The following is a 17764-nucleotide window of genomic DNA, read 5'->3' on the forward strand; positions in this document are numbered from 1 at the left end:
ATTACGAGTCACTTCAAATAAACAAGGATCCTGCAGAATACAAATGAGGGGCTTTTTGTCTTCATCTTGTCGTGCCTTCTAATAAACGTCCTTTCATTCTGTTATTTGAATCTCTTTTAGGGTTTTTGTCGACTAATCTTTGGGTGAGCTTTATAATTTCTCATCTTTCAGTTTCCCAGTTATATAAATGAATTTCATGTTTTCATCTGTATATTTTATATGTGTGTAACAAATGACAGAGTTGGATTTAGACTAGAATTGACAGTGACAGATCTATTTTGAGAAATTGAGATGCTATGAATCTGTGAAAACAGACATCAGTTCAAAACGCTGAAATCCGATGTTGTAAGATCCTCACACAGTAAAAGCCTTTATGCACCAGATGCATAAACATCGTGTGAATGTTTCATGCATTAAAAATATTTCTCAGACCAAACACATAATTTCGCTGGACAAATTTGCAGCACTTATTTTTTTCAAGACAAGCTCAATTTTTTAGAATTTTTAAATCCAAATAGAGATCTGACCATTTAGTCCACTGCATTTGACATCAAGTGTGTTTGAAGCTCAAAATGTGCACTGGTACCAAATATAGAAATGGTAAAATAATATTTTACCTCACTGACATCATTAATATTGAGTAACAGCAGTTGTGACATAGCTTTAACTCAAACCATGAAATTCTCCCTGTTGTCGTGATCTTGTGAGAACTGAATGAACCCAGTTTTCCCCCTTTTATTTTTAGGAAAACATTACGATGCTTGATTTTGTTTTCCTTTTTCCTTTTTAAAAAAAAAAACTAAAATAAATAAATTTAAATAAATCGTTTAAGAACGATTCTTAAAAAATCAGAATGTCATGACAGTTTTTCGCAATGGACTCTCTGTAACGAAATTAAAAGTCATATTTAGTTATTTAGCCCAATATTACATTCTGTATGCTTGTAAGCTTTGCAAGCCCACAGCATCACCTGTTCCCACTGACATTCCCAGATGACTCCTAGACATTAAGAGGATATCCTAATAGAAATGTTAAGTGTCCTCAGTAGTTATGGTGCAGCTACAGACCACAACAAACCCTGTTTATTTCTAGCAGAATACATGTGGTGATAAACGTGATTGTTCAGGTTCACTTTTACCTTGTTTATGGCAAAATATCAAGAATCCCCAGATAATGGTAGCTTGCTAAAAGAGTGCATCAGGAGTGAAAACATAGCTGATTTGGTGTTGCACTGTGGGATATGTCGGTACAGGGTTAAGATGCTGAGTGTAAACAGATCGAACATCAGCTTCTCGGGGTTGTAACTTTAGCCCGCTGACACGGAAAAGCCATCTCTGCCTTCTAATGCTCTGACTTACTTACTCTTGGTATGAAATGTCTGTAAAGTTATACGAGCATAACTATTATTGGTGTGAATTGCAGTCAGCCATAAGACTGACTGCATGTTATGGAAAGCGGCTGTAACATGATCTTCTTCACCTGCCATTCAGATAGTTTTTCAGTCACTTAGAGGTCACCTTCATTTGTTGTCATAAAATAGTGTCAGGTAAATTTATAGACACACAAATATTTAACCATGTAAACAGAGGATGAGTTTAAAGAAAAAAATCCTCACTTCCACAGCTTTACAATATCCTTTTTCCATTCTTTACCGCTCTCATCTTTGTCTGTTTGTAACTCTAGCCCAAGAGCAGCGTGATAGGCTGCTATTCACCGGGAAGCCTACAGATAAATGGAGTCTGACAGGAACAAACTACTGACATGATTGATAGCCAAGCCACAGCGATACGCAGCCTCAAAACATGACAGCAGTGCTTAACAATATATATCACTCCTCTTGGTTTTCAATGTGGTTTTGAGCATTTTCATTGTACTAGTGCTACTACACAGTCTGTACTGATAATATGTCACCACAAAGTCGATAAGAATAATTAAAAGAATTGAATCATTCCTAAATGATAAGACAACTAATAGATTTATAATTTAACTGTATTTTTACGCTTGTATTTATGCACAATTACAGAAGTGAAAAATACTAACACAGTAGTGAGGTTTTAAAATATGACAAATAATACACAGCACTTTTACGCCTGTATATAGTGACACACATGTGGAGAGTTGTATGTAGGTGTGTATGTACCTCCAGTGTGGTCAGTACTATCTTCTCCACAGAGTTGAAATAAGCCTCCCACAGGAACTGTGTCTGCTGTCTCAGAGAGAGGATCTTATCTTGGTGGATGGAGCGCACTGTTGAAGGGATCTAGGGAACAGGTAAGATATGCAAGAACATTTATTTTAATGAAGAAAGTAGAAAAGAACAGCTTGAACTGGATAATCTCAATACACAAATCAGTTCTGCTGTCATATCTGCTGTATAGTAGTTTCAGGTTAAAGGGGTTAAAACCAATAAATCAGCACTGAACAATTCATGGAGGTCATCGAAGATGTGCCCTCAAAATGCAGCAATATTCAGACACTTTGCACTTGCTAGCTGACATAAACAAAAACTGGAAAAAAGAAGCAAGGAGCACCTGCATGCTGCTGTTACCATCTCTTTTTAAGACATGCCAAAAACCTTCAGTGTTTAGGGGAAAAAAACTAAAACTCATCTTCAATCTACATCATCATCATCATCTATGAGAATTAACACCCTTAGAGTTGTATGTAAAATGTTATCATATGAACAAATAATAGATAATGTATGATGACACTTTACTAGAACCGATACTGACAATGCTCATCACAAGCACTGAAGTCTCTTGTACATTTGGCAAGTATGGGTACTACAGCTTCCTTCATCACCGTCACATCGGAGCAAAACAGGAAGTCAAAATTGGTGAAAAAAATTAATACAAAACTGAATAACCAAATACTTTCACGATAACAGATTTGAGAAGCCAGCATTGTTACTTATCCCATTTCTAAAAAGGTACACATTTATTAAACATCAAGTGTGATCACATGTATAAAAGCAGAAGTGTTGGCAGTTTGTGCATTTTAACACAAGGCCACTATTTTACCATGACTCAACATCCTAGGAAATTCAAAATCGCAAAATTGATGGTGACCACATTCGGCATGAGTGACAAGCTCTGTGTCAAGACCTATGGAGACATTTCAAAGCAAAGCCCCGAAACACAAGCAGCCATTGAACAGGAAGACTGTCTGACCATTGAACGAGGTCAGACAGTGCAATGTTTAGAAATTGGGGGTGGGTGGGCTACGTAGGCCTCAGTTAGCAATTTAAATGTTAAACATCATGACAGTAAAATTTGCAAAAGCCTGAACAAGCATGGCTTGTTTGGAAGGACTGCCAGAAGAAAGGCTTTTCTCTCTAAAAAGAATATTTTAGCATGACTTGCAAAGTCGCACCTGAACAAACTACAAAACTTCTGGAGCAGAAGTGGAGACAATTCACAGCACCACAGTTGGAAAACAAACAAAGGGAAAAAAAAGAACATATCAGCACAAATGACTCATACACACTATCAAGCACAGTGGTGGAGTCGTGATGATTTTGACTTGTTTCAAAACCATAGAACCTGGGCACCTTGCAGTCATTGAGTCGACCACAAGCTCCTCTGTGTGTCTAGAGTCAAACATGGGGCCTGCTGTCTGACAGCTAAAGCTTCGCTGAAAATGAGTCATGCAACAAGACGATGACCACAAAAAACAGCAGCAACTCACAGAAAACTACAAATGCTACATGCTACTAAATCATGTGGCGTACTCAGTTTTTTATAGTCCTTTGACAACCTTCTTTTTCACATGAATGTATGCATTGAAATCTGTCCAATGAATTAGATTCTGATAAAATAACCAAAAACATCAAGACAGGAGATAATGCTTTTATTATAATAACTTTCACTGGTGATGAGGGATAAAAAAAATAAATAAAGTAATAAAAATTCAAGAAATGGCAATATGACAGTGGTGTTTTTTAGTGGTATTCTAGGAGGTTTTACTGAGCTATTATGGCACTCGACCTCTTTATGTATATAGGGTATCCTGCTTTAGGTTTTAACTTAGAAGCTCTGCTTACCTGTAATAGCAGCCTTTCATCCCCAATAACAGCTGCCCTATTCCAGTCGATGATCTCTGAGAAGGGAAGCTCCCAGCCATTACTTAGCATCACTGGCACGCAAGCTGCCTGCAAGAGTAACACCACAAATAGAGAGAAAATGAACTGTTAATAAGGTGAACGGCTTTAAGAATGGAACCTGTGAAACTTGTGAGACCCACAGTATGCTAATAACGTTTAAATTTACAGTAAATATCTCAAGCAGGGAGGAGAAGTTGGATAAGAGTGCAATCAGTTTGCCAGTGCCATATTGCCTGCTACCTGAGTCTTAAAATATTTATACTCAATATTCATATTCAAAGGGAAGAACCAGCCATCGGTCTTGTGGAATAATTTCTCTTTTAGGAGGCAATAAAAAAAAAGGAGGTACTCATATCAGGCAATTTAAACAGTTGGATCGACACTTTTTTTCCACAGCACATTTCTGTAAACCACAGAATCACTGCAATACTGTGATGACTACCTCTCAAAGTGACTAGGCAGTGTGGCTTCATAAAAATGATCAATGTACTTAGTGGAAAGGAAGATAAACTTTAAAATGGCTTAACTATCAAACCCCTGTGTCTAAGAGATGAATGAAATTCTTACTGAGGTGTCTGTTGGTGGATATCTTTGTGTCTTAGTGGTGCACAGCAGCCTCCTGTAATCTGTTAAGCGGACTGCCATTCACTGATTGGTCTTGTGCATCCAGGAACAAACACTCGTGCATCAGAGCGCTGCAGTATTCATCTAATCATCTTCTTGTCATTAGCAAAGGTCTTTGCATGCTTTACCTGCCTAGCTGCTCTCACAGAGAAATCATCTTCAAACCCTTGTAGGTAACTCAGCATATTACACAGCCAATATGTGAAAGAACCATTATAAAAACTCAGTATGACAAACTTTCTGCTATGATATATACTATTCTATACCAAAGTCTCAAGCCACTGTTCAGTTCTCTATACTTTGCTAGGAAAATAGGTCATTGCTGGATTTTTCCTGTTTCTTTAGGGCATGACTTTCATATACTGTTCACGTGCTGTAGATGTTTTTTTTTCTTTTGTTTTTAGGTGTGTGCCAATTCTTCTTTTGTCCTCTTTGTCCTCCTGTCCTGTTATCTTTGGTAATCCTATTCTAGGTGGAAAAATATTATTTTTTGTGTTTCTAACTTTTATCTTTCGCATTTTCACTCAACTCAGCTGAGGAAATGAGAACAAATTGTATAATTTGTTCCCATTTCCCATTGGAACCAAAATATAAAAGTAACAGGGGTGACTCAGTCCTATAATGTAGTTTTCTTCTAGAAGAACTAAGCATTACGCATTGGATTTCCTTAATTACTTTGCAACCAGGTTTCCAAAAAAGTTAGAAATCTGGGTAAAATGTCGTGGTCTGCACGTTTTCCAGAAGCTCTGCTTTCTCAAACATGCTGGGTTAATGATACCTGTCTTGGACGATGGCACTACAGCAAGAGATACTGTTTCACTCTCTAATTAAATAAAGATTAAAAAAAAGAAAATCTTCACTCCAGCAGCGGGGGGGGGGGGGGGGGGGGGGGGGAGTCATCTAAAGGAATGGGAAAAGGCTGAACCAGATTAAAAAAGAGAAAAAAGATGGCAGAAAAAGCTGTGAGTCATACGCAGCTAAAGTAACACTAGCTGCACATTAACAAAATGACTGGCACTGGGTGAGAGAGCTACTAGGACTAAATAAGCACTTCACTTTTTGCACTCTCGAGTGCTGATGAGGAGCTTCATTGTTTGATCAGGTTTGGTGTTGACACACAACATTATTTCTTGAATCAGTTTAATCTATGTTTGCTTAATATAAGAAAGACTGTAAAATGATGATGCCTTAATGATCTTAGCACCTTACAATCTGTGTGGGCTGGACATCAGCTGAGATTTATTCATGTTCAAATTTTAAAGTGATTCCTTAAGAATAATCTGACTCTGTGTTTGTGTGTGTGTACCATGTTTACATATCTTTGTGCGGACCAAAAATTGGAATGTCAGTATACTTGTGGGGACCAACAGCTCTTGTAGGGACAAAATGCCCATCCCCACGAGCTTGAAGGCATTTTTCAGGCTCAAAATGTGGTTTTAGTGTCAGGGTTACAATTAGGTTATGGTTATTTTTACACTAAGTGTTAGGGTTAGGCATTCATTTTTGATGGTTAGGGTAGGCTGCAAGGAAAGCATTATGTCAATTAGATGTCCTCACAAAGACAAGTCTAAGTAGCAGACTGTTTTTAAATATAAGTCATTTAAAAACTATACATAACTGTAGGATGGCAGCATGCACCGCTCCAAACCCTGTCCAATATTAATGATGCCCTCACAGATGTGCAGAAGAAACAGCCTTCTTAAATTACTGGACCATTTTATCCATGAAGGGTGATGAAGACTACTTCCCTATTTCTGAAAGACTGCCTTCTCTGGGATCTACATTTGGCGAGATGCCACAGTAGCTCCATAGTGTAGTGATCACACATTTGTCTAACAAGGAAAAGATTCCTGATTCAATCCTAGGAAGAAGAAAAAAACAAAAACAGGGGCTGCATCAGGAGGAGCATCCGATATATAAAAAAAAATCCTCCCAAATCAAGGCATGCTACCAGCTGTGATGACTAAAATGTAATATAGACTTTGTAAAGCCTATGACACAGACATATTTATCCCTAAAGTTTTTTCACTTCTTTGTACATCCAATATCAGCATTCTCTCTCCAGGAATTTGCTGACATTTGTGAGTCCTTGTATTGACACTATGATTAATATTCCTTATACTGACATTGGTTGTAATTCTCTCACCGATTTAAAAACTATGGCAAAAAAGTATCTAGAAATGGGTAAGAGGAATCGACGGTAGTGAACAAGCCAATCACAATGGTTCCAGACTATGCTGACGCGATGTTTAGCTACATTTCCAGGGAGGTCATATTCGTAGAGTTACAGATGGGTTTACGGTTACAACACAGCTACTGCGTAGATTCAGGGAGCAGCTGTTTCTTTTAGTTGTGAGACGTCCCACTTAGTCTTTTTTTTTTTTTTTTTAACATTTGTTTTAGGATTACGTTTTCACCACCCTAAAATATTGAATAAAATTCACAATGAGCCTATAGTCTAACAAAATACAGTCAGCATTAAAAAGCAATATGTGCGTTTTTAATCACTGACCTGTAAAGCCTCTAAGAAGCGAAAGGAACCCAGCCGTCGTCCTCGAGGTACCAGACAGAATGTGGAGTTGTACAGCATTTCTCTGTAGTCATACCTGCAGAGCAAGAAATTAGAGAAATCAGCAACACGTGTTCAGAAGATGAATTTAGGCAACCATACAGAAAACAGAGCTGTGTTTTTGTTTATCGATTAAAAAAAAATCTTATTTAAAAAAAAAAAAAAAAGACTTAAGGAAGAAAAGCAAATGCAGAACCAATTTTTTTTTTTTTTTTTTTTTACTTACTTACATGTGCAAAACACATGTTACCTCTCTTTTTTGGATAAAGGAATACCTTGAAATAACTAATACTATGAGGAAAAAGCCCATTCTCTGATCTTGACTTCTGTCCACTCACCTATAAACCCCTTTGCCCTTTCACCTGCACATCTAAACATCTCTCGTTCTTCCTCCATTCAATCTAAGCCTCAGTCAGCACTTGCTTGGATTAAGAAGCTGCTTGGAATTCCTTCGGTGTCATTATTATGTGCAAGAGAGTGAGTGTAAAAAGGAGCGGTTTTTGTGTGTGTGTGTGTGTGTGTGTGTGTCTTGGCTACTTGTGCATTCAGTTGAGTTTTATGAAGGATAACTGGAAGTGTAAATATTTTATTTCTCAGTATTATTTGCAAACAAGGACAAATGCAAATGTGTGCTACATTTAAAACAAGTTGTGGTTACATTTGAATGAGACTGCAAATAAGCAAAGGTGAGTCATCATTTGTGTTTGCCTACTGTGTATATCTACCTGGATTGTCCACAGCCTCTCCTTTACTGTGTGTGTGTGTGTGTGTGTGTGTGTGTGTGTGTGTGTGTGTGTGTGTGTGTGTGTGTGTGTGTGTGTGTGTGTGTGTATGTATACATATATTATGCTTAGGGTTTCACTGCTGGGTGTCTCACCAAGTGTACTGGTAAGGCTCAATACAGGGCTCGCAAAATTTCAAAATCCCTGGTAGCCCTTCGGGCAGGGACTCTTCAGTTTTTGGTAGCCCAAAATAAATTTAAGTAGCCCAAATAAAAAAGAGAGCAATTTTTTGATTGATGTTTTGTTTCCTGTTTTGTTTCCTTTACAATATTATACATTAAAGTGTAATATTGTAAAGGAAACAAAACATTAATCAAAAAAAATTGTTGAAAAACAAATTACAACATTGTATAAAAATTACAATCATCAACTCAAATACTTGGTTCTAATTGAACAGAAATTTCTATGAACTTGTAAGAACTGTGTAGAACATGAATCAGTCTGTGTCAGATCCTGAATTTGAAATTTCCACTTAAGTCACGGGTAAGAGGAAAGTGGAACCAAGATCTAGGCCATTTGCTTTTTGAAGTTTGCAAAGACTGCTAAATTTTGCCAGTGGTAGTTCACTCTTTGCAACATAGTACGCTGTTTTAAACTGATTTTCAGGTTTATTTTTAGTATGTTATTTGCAATTGGTGTTTGTTCTGGGAAAGATATTGCAGACTGAGCAATAATGCATTTCTTGCATTTCTCATGGGTTCTAATGGGGGCCTTTCTTAAAATGACTGGTCCCAGTAACAAAGGCGCTTGTCAACTCAGAAATCGAGGGAAAACCAACAACACACCCGGCAGAACATTATGTTATTTACACGGGTGCACATAAGTGGTCCGCATGTGCTCATTCGCTGTCAAAATAAAAGACGCGCACCAGATAAGTTGCTGCAACGCGCGTTTGCGTCCATATAAACGGCACTGTTTTTGTCCGCTAGAGTGGGAATTTTACGGCACGTTTCGCACCACATCTCTGTGCGTTCATCATTTGTTTGAAGCCAGCTCACCTCCTGCAACCACTTTTCCGAGAATACGCGCTTCTTTTGTGGTTCGGACTCCTTCTGACATTTCTTTGGAGGTGGAGGAAAACCAAAGTAATTGCTTAAAGGAGCTTACTTCTTCGACATCTTTAAGAGTTCTAAACAAATGTCTGTCCTCCTTCAGAAAATCCTATGTACGCAAACACGCGTTGCAACTTCTTATCTTGTGCGCGTTTTTTATTTTGACAGCGAATGCGCACCTGCGGACCACTTATGTGCACCCCTGGTTATATAGCTTGTCATATTGCAGCCACAGAAATTCTTTTGTCCATGAAACCATAAAGCTGCACTTTCTTTTTGCCTTATAGTCTGCTTTGTCATAACTTTTCCGTTTTGTGGTAAGCTTTTCTTTGGCTGTCACTTCTTCACCCTGGCTCAGTATAACTAAAATATATATCCTGCTGCTTTTACACACGCACTCACATAACGCTCAGCGATTCTCTGCGCGATCAACCGCTCACATGTTTAAGCTTGCTGCGGAAGATTTCACTTGTCATGTTTGCATAGTAAGCTAACGATTGATAAGACGATGTCAGAGGAATTGGTGCGCAAATTATCATCACTCACCAATCAGTGCTGTCGCTCTCTATACACAGTTCGCGCGATTGCAAAGTGAAAGAAAAAAACAAGCGCAAATTCAAACGCGATTTCAATATGTCACATATTGACAGTGGCTCACCGATGCCAATGACATAATTACCCAGCTACATTTCCGAAAGAATGCAAAAACATTGACATATATTTTTCCTTCCTACAATAGCCCGACGGGCAGGGTAGAGATAGATTTTGGTAGCCCGACTGGAAAAATCGCTAGCCCCGGGACGTCGGGCTAGCGATTTTGCGAGCCCTGCAATATTAAAAAGGCACACTGCTCTGCAGACTTGATCCATGAATTGATTTACATCGAGTCTACAGGGCACTGCACAGTCAAGACACATCCCGGCATACTACTATGCACACTTGGTAAAAGTACCACACAGTAGTACACTGTACCTCCAGCTCTTCCTAAGCACTTTCATAACATAAAGCACAACACTTTTTCTTGCTATACCCAATATACAATCATCCAAACCGCATTCTCAGAAACACTAAAAATACCTCAAAAGGTGTCTAAGAAATGTATACCTATGACCATAATACGATATTATTACACCACTATCAAGTCATTTACACAGCAATACAAGGGCCATGCATTATAGTGACATAAAAGCAACAGCTAAGCTTGATGCTGTTGATAATACACTTAATACATAATACACTACAAAACACAGAAATCCATTATCAACACTGGAATTATTAGTAGGTCAGAGCAACTAATGCTGCAGAGTAGGTAGCACAGATGTTGCTCTAATCTGTGCATCCATTATGAAATAGTGCACTTAATGATCAGTGTGACTACATCACAGATGGATTGCAAGATGACAAACACACAATCTAGCGAGAGTCATGATATTTAACCATTTTGTATGCCTATAAAATCAGAAATGTAGGTCTGTATCTGGGCCCGGCGGGGTGTAAGTTTTTCACATCCATCATCTTTTCTGTCCGTGCAAACTCAGGGAAGACCAGATGTTCCTCTCCCTGCATACCTCCATTCTTCCCTACTCTTCCAGATGGCTGCCTGCGGGGAGGAGCAGTCTCACAGTATGCTACCTCATGTCAGTGAGGACGTTAAGGATGAGTGTTCAAAAACATCTTCCTTTTGAACCAGCTCATGCCTTAGTGTTTTTCTTATATATTTCACAGTGCAATTGTAAGGCATGAAGAGGTTTAACAGACTGGTCTCAAACAGCATAGATGTCAGTGAGAAGCTCATTGCCCGCATCTCACAGCATTTAACTCTGCATGATATGAGGCAAATCCTGCCTTGTCCCATATTTCCACTATGCAGTTAGCTGCTGGTGAACAGAGCAGTTTCACAGTAGCAGATTGGCTGTAGGGATGAGCAAAAAAGAAACAAAAAAATAACAACAACAAAACCCCCACAACTTTTCCCTGTTTGCTTCTCTTTTTTGTACCTTTGAAAGAGAAAACTATGCTAGTCTGTGCCATTTTTATGGATTCTGGACATTGTACTCAAATGAATGAGTCCAATTCTTCCTTTTTTAAATCCATTTACTTTCATAATTCCTTCAACCCCTTTGTTAGAGTGGGTGAGCTAATAACATGAAGTCAAACTACATTGCAAAACAATACAGCTTAGCCTAAACCCACACAGAGTTATAGTATGTATGTGGTAGACAGACACATTCAATTTGGACTGAACCTCGACCAGCTGGTCAGTCAGAGCGACCACATTGTTGACGTTTACTGACCATTGTGTTGTTCTTGGTTAGAAACAACCACCTTTTAGAAATGGTAGCTCCTTTTATATGACCAATCTGTGTTGTCTATCTGTGAGTGACACAGGGAAGACGGGAGTGCAGACTAGTCAGAATATATACTGATTTGTCAACCAGTAAATTAGTTGTTAAGCTTACCAAAACCCCTTTACTTTCTTCCATAGTTAGTCAACATCGTTTCTCTTTTGTGTTTGTGCGTTTAACTAATTGCCATCTTTCACAGGTCACTGAACTCAGCTGGAAATTCAATCAGTAGGGACCAACCCCTAGTGGCCTGCTATGCTATGCTGTGCGAATAAGCATCCTTGTATCACTTTTAAAGGAAAATAAGTAGCTGTATTTTTAAACGGCATACACTGGTTTACCACGATACAGTGATGGCAAGTGTTATGCAAGAAGAAAAAAGCAAATCTAGGACACGCTGTACACAGATTCCAGTGAAAATATGATGAGGTGTTTGTTCACTTATGTGAAATCATTTTACATTAATATTTGAGGTTCAAGGCCAGAATGGCACATAAAGGTGGAACCCTGTTATTTGCCAATAATTCAATTCAATTCAATTTTATTTATATAGTGCCAAATCACAACAAAAGTCGCCTCAAGGCGCTTCATAGATACAGAGAAAAACCCAACAATCATATGACCCCCTATGAGCAAGCACTTTGGCGACAGTGGGAAGGAAAAACTCCCTTTTAACAGGAAGAAACCTCCGGCAGAACCAGGCTCAGGGAGGGGCGGCCATCTGCTGCGACCGGTTGGGGTGAGAGAAGGAAGACAGGATAAAAGACATGCTGTGGAAGAGAGACAGAGGTTAATAACAGATATGATTCAATGCAGAGAGGTCTATTAATACATAGTGAGTGAGAAAGGTGACTGGAAAGGAAAAACTCAATGCATCTTGGGAATCCCCCGGCAGCCTACGTCTATTGCAGCATAACTAAGGGAGGATTCAGGGTCACCTGGTCCAGCCCTAACTATATGCTTTAGCAAAAAGGAAAGTTTTAAGCCTAATCTTAAAAGTAGAGATAGTTTCTGTCTCCCGAATCCAAACTGGAAGCTGGTTCCACAGAAGAGGGGCCTGAAAACTGAAGGCTCTGCCTCCCATTCTACTTTTAAATACTCTAGGAACAACAAGTAGGCCTGCAGAGCGAGAGCGAAGTGCTCTAATAGGGTGATATGGTACTACAAGGTCATTAAGATAAGATGGGGCCTGATTATTTAAGACCTTGTATGTGAGGAGCAGGATTTTGAATTCAATTCTGGATTTAACAGGAAGCCAATGAAGGGAAGCCAAAACAGGAGAAATATGCTCTCTCCTTCTAGTCCCTGTCAGTACTCTTGCTGCAGCATTTTGGATTAGCTGAAGGCTTTTCAGTGAGTTTTTTGGACATCCTAATAATAATGAATTACAGTAGTCCAGCCTGGAAGTAATAAATGCATGAACTAGTTTTTCAGCGTCACTCTGAGACAGGATATTTCTAATTTTAGAGATGTTGCGCAAATGGAAGAAAGCAGTCTTACATATTTGTTTAATATGTGCGTTGAAGGACATGTCCTGGTCAAAAATGACTCCAAGGTTCCTCACAGCGTTACTGGAGCCCAAGGTAATGCCATCCAGAGTATGAATCTGGTTAGATACCATATTTCTAAGATTTTCAGGGCCGAGTACAATAACCTCAGTTTTATCTGAATTAAGAAGCAGAAAGTTAGCGGCCATCCAGGTCTTTATGTCTTTAAGACATTCCTGCAGTTTAACTAATTGGTGTGTGTTATCTGGCTTCATGGACAGATAGAGCTGGGTGTCATCTGCATAGCAGTGAAAATGTATGCTATGTCTTCTAATGATGCTGCCTAAGGGAAGCATGTATAATGTAAACAGAATTGGTCCTAGCACTGAACCCTGTGGAACTCCATAATTAACCTCAGTGTGTGAAGAGGACTCTCCATTTACATGCACAAATTGGAGTCTATTAGATAGATATGATACAAACCACTGCAGTGCAGTACCTGTAATACCTACAGCATGTTCTAATCGCTCTAATAGGATATTATGGTCAACAGTATCGAACGCTGCACTGAGGTCTAGCAGGACAAGCACAGAGATGAGTCCACTGTCAGAGGCCATAAGAAGATCATTTGTAACCTTCACTAAAGCTGTTTCTGTGCTGTGATGAGCTCTGAAACCTGACTGAAACTCTTCAAATAAACCATTCCTCTGCAGATGATCTGTTAGCTGTTTGACAACTACTCTTTCAAGGATTTTTGATATGAAAGGAAGGTTGGAGATTGGCCTATAATTAGCTAAGACTGCTGGATCTAGAGATGGCTTTTTGAGTAAAGGTTTAACCACAGCCAGCTTGAAGGCCTGTGGTACATAGCCGACCATTAGAGATAGGTTGATCATATTTAAGATCGAAGAATTAATCAATGGCAGGACTTCTTTGAGCAGTTTTGTAGGAATGGGGTCTAAAAGACACGTTGATGGTTTGGAGGAAGTAATTATTGAAGTTAACTCAGAAAGATCAATTGGAGAAAAAGAGTCTAACTTAACATCAATGGTACTAAGAGTAGCTGTAGATAATATTACATCTGTGGGATGATTACTGGTAATTTTTTCTCTAATGATAAAAATTTTATTTGTGAAGAAGTTCATGAAGTCATTACTAGTTAACGTTAAAGGGATGGTTGGCTCAACAGAGCTCTGACTGTTTGTCAGCCTGGCTACAGTGCTGAAGAGAAACCTGGGGTTGTTCTTATTTTCTTCAATCAGTGATGAATAGTAAGATGTTCTGGCTTTGCGGAGGGCTTTCTTATAAAGCAGCAAACTATTTCTCCAGGCTAAATGATGATCCTCTAAATTTGTGACACGCCATTTCCTCTCCAGATTACGAGTCATCTGCTTTAGGGTACGTGTTTGAGAATTATACCACGGAGTCAGGTACTTCTGATTAGAGACCTTAGTTTTCACTGGAGCTACAGTATCCAGAGTCGTACGTAGTGAGGAGGTGAAATTATTAACAAGATAATCGACCTCTGTTGGGGTAGCGTTCAGATAGCTGCTCTGCTCTGTGTTGGTACAGGGCATTGAAGATGATAACAGTGGGTGGATTATATTCTTAAACTTAGTTACAGCGCTTTCAGAAAGACCTCTACTTTGATAAAATCTACTCTCCACCGCTGTGTAATCAATTATTGTAAATGTAAATGTTATCAGGAAATGATCAGACAGGAGAGGGTTTTCAGGAAACACTGTTAAATGTTCAGTTTCTATGCCATATGTTAAAACAAGATCTAGAGTGTGATTAAAGTGGTGGGTGGGTTCTTTTACATTTTGAGAGAAGCCAATTGAGTCTAATAACAGACTAAATGCCATGTTGAGGCTGTCATTTTTAGCATCTACATGGATGTTAAAATCACCCACAATAATTATTTTATTTGAGCTCAGAACTAAATTAGATATAAAGTCTGAGAAATCAGACAGAAACTCTGTGTAAGGCCCAGGTGGACGATAGATGATAACAAGTAAGACTGGTTTCTGAGTTTCACAGCTGGGGTGGACAATGTTAAGCATCAGGCTTTCAAATGAATTAAAAGTCTGTCTTGGTCTTTCATTAATTAATAGGCTGGTGTGAAAAATTGCTGCCACACCGCCCCCTCGGCCTGTGCTTCGAGGTTTCTGGTAGTTAGAATGACTCGGGGGTGTTGATTCATTTAAACTAACATAATCATCCTGCTGCAACCAGGTTTCTGTAAGGCAGAGTAAATCAATTTGTTGATCAATTATTAAGTCATGTACTAACAGAGACTTGGAGGAGAGAGACCTAATATTTAATAATCCACATTTCACTGTTTTACTCTTTGGTTCAGATGTGGATACTGTATTGTTCTTTCTTTTTGATTGTTTATGTTTAAGTTGTTTGTTGCTGGTTTTTAGTTTGTTTTTTGTCTTTTTGGAAGCTGACACAGTTTCTATGGAGATGGGTTTTTGGGGGGGTAGCAGGAGGAGAGAAGCTGCAGAGAGGCGTGTAAGACTGCAACTCTGCTTCCTGGTCCCAACTCTGGATAGTCATATTTTGGGGGGTTTAATAAATTTGTCCATATTTCTAGAAATGAGAGCTGCTCCATCCAAAGTGGGATGGATGCCGTCTCTCCTAACAAGACCAGGTTTCCTCCAGAAGGTTTGCCAATTATCTATGAAGCCCACATCGTTTCTGGGACACCACTCAGACAGCCAGCAATTTAAGGAGAACATGCGGCTAAACATGTCACTCCTGGTCTGATTGGGGAGGGGACCAGAGAAAACTACAGAGTCCGACATTGTTTTAGCAAAGTTGCACATCGATTCAATATTGATTTTAGTGACCTCCGATTGGCGTAACCGGGTGTCATTACTGCCGACGTGAATTATGATTTTACTGAATTTACGTTTACCCTTAGCCAGCAGTTTTAAATTTCCTTCAATGTCGCCTGCTCTGGCCCCTGGAAGACAATTGACTATGGTTGCCGGTGTCTCTAGCTTCACATGTCTGAGAACAGAATCACCAATTACCAGAGTTTGACCCCCGGCGGGTGTGTCACCGAGTGGGGAAAAATGGTTAGACACATGAACGGGTTGGTGGTGTACCTGGGGCTTCTGTTTAGGACTATGCTTCCTCCTCACCGTGACCCAGCCGACCTCTTTCCCCAGCTGCTTGGGGTCTGCCGGGGAACAGCTAGCGGGGCCTACGCTATCTTCGGCTGCACCAGCTACAGGGGCCTGGCTAGCTACGGGTGAATGAAGGGTGCGAAGCCGAGTCTCCAATTCAGTAATCCTGGCCTCCAGAGCTGCAAATATGCTACATTTGTTACAGATATCATTACTGCTAAAGGAGGCCGAGGAGTAACTAAACATCTGACACAATGAGCAAGAAAGTGCAGGAGGGACAGGTGAAGTAGCCATGGTGCTAACGAGTCGGCTACGAGCTAAGCTAAGCTAGCGAAACAGTACAGAGACAGTGAGTGAATACTTTGGCTATAAATTAGGTAGTGAGTACACAGAAAGTGTGCTTCGGATGAAGCACGTGAAGATTATACTATGAAAGAAGAATGTATTTAAAAGTTGTTAATTAAATTGCTAAGCAAATAAGCTACTCAGAAACACCACTGTGTTTGAGCAGGAACAGGAAGTGATACTCTACCGCAGAGCGAGCGAACACCAAGTGACAGCGCCACCAAGAGATCAAGAGGATAATAATCAGTGCATAGTTTCAATTGACAGGAAGAAAGTAGACCGATCAAGCCTCAGTTTAGGTGCAAACACTCCATGTGCAAGAGAAGAGATGAGAGAAACGCACTAATGTGGCCTCATCATTTCGACACTTTACTTGATATTAATACATAACTAGTCCAGTTCTGACAAATGTCCAAACTTTCTCACTGAGGAAAACAAAAAGGAAAAAAGAAAAGGAAAAAGACTTGGCAGTAAAATGGCAAAACATCAGTTTCAATGCTGTGACCTTCTGTTATGCCTCTTTACATAAGCCTATTAATTTTTGAATATAATTTAAAAAATAATTTTTAGTATTAGAGTTAAGGAACAAGAATGATTCAGAAAGAGAAATGAATAACAAGAAGTGAGCTGGGTCAAGAATGAACATCAACCAGTCTCCTAGCAACCAGAACGGATGGTGTGAAAAAGAAATGCATAGCACACTTTGTCAAGTGCCGGAGGAGACTTGGAAGAAGAGCCAAAGTGTTTGTCTCCCATAATCCATGCAAGAGACCACACACATTATCCACAGATAAGGGCTGCAATCAAAAGAGCCATTGACGTGGCATTTCAAAGTGCTGATATTGGTTCCACCAGCATGACTACCAGGAACTACAGAGCAGTTTCCTTTAATTTATGTAATTGTTGGTTCTCTTAATCCTCACAATCCCACACAGTATACATTTACACAACAACAAATATTTGATTTCATGAATTTTCAGAAGGGGTATTGTTAGATTGATACAGATAGGTTAGGTGAAGCAGGATGAATTTACTCATAAAATAACCAAGGACCTTTTCATAGCTGGGCAACAAAACACTTTCCGTAACCTAGATTTTGCATATACTGAACCATCAATTGGTTTAATTATGCCAAATTCAAAATAAATTTGGAAAGGAATGAATACATATCGAACTTCATTTGGTCGTTTGGGTTTTTGGTTTGTTTGTTTTTTAAGCTTACAAACCAACAGAAGTGGATTTTTATCTACTGGCAATGCCAAGATCAAGGCATGCCAATGACAAATGCCACTGTACATGCAGTAATTTGTTATATAAAGCA

General features: G+C 39.2%; 1 protein-coding gene across 1 annotated transcript in view; it reads right to left on the minus strand.

Moving 5' to 3' along the window:
* Positions 1 to 17764, minus strand: part of LOC146377331 (exostosin-1b-like) — a 44500-nt gene that overhangs the window by 7074 nt on the left and 19662 nt on the right. Inside the window, exons 2-4 of the mRNA XM_084942594.1 lie at positions 7239 to 7332; positions 4043 to 4150; positions 2141 to 2260 (exon numbers count right to left, since the gene is read on the minus strand). Of these exons, the coding sequence (XP_084798720.1) occupies positions 2141 to 2260; positions 4043 to 4150; positions 7239 to 7332 (322 nt within the window). The remainder of the gene's footprint in view (positions 1 to 2140; positions 2261 to 4042; positions 4151 to 7238; positions 7333 to 17764) is intronic.

The sequence above is a fragment of the Perissodus microlepis genome, chromosome 11 (assembly GCF_051167445.1).
Source record: "Perissodus microlepis isolate ML-2025 ecotype Zambia chromosome 11, ASM5116744v1, whole genome shotgun sequence".
In the NCBI taxonomy this organism is placed as follows: Eukaryota; Metazoa; Chordata; class Actinopteri; order Cichliformes; family Cichlidae; genus Perissodus; species Perissodus microlepis.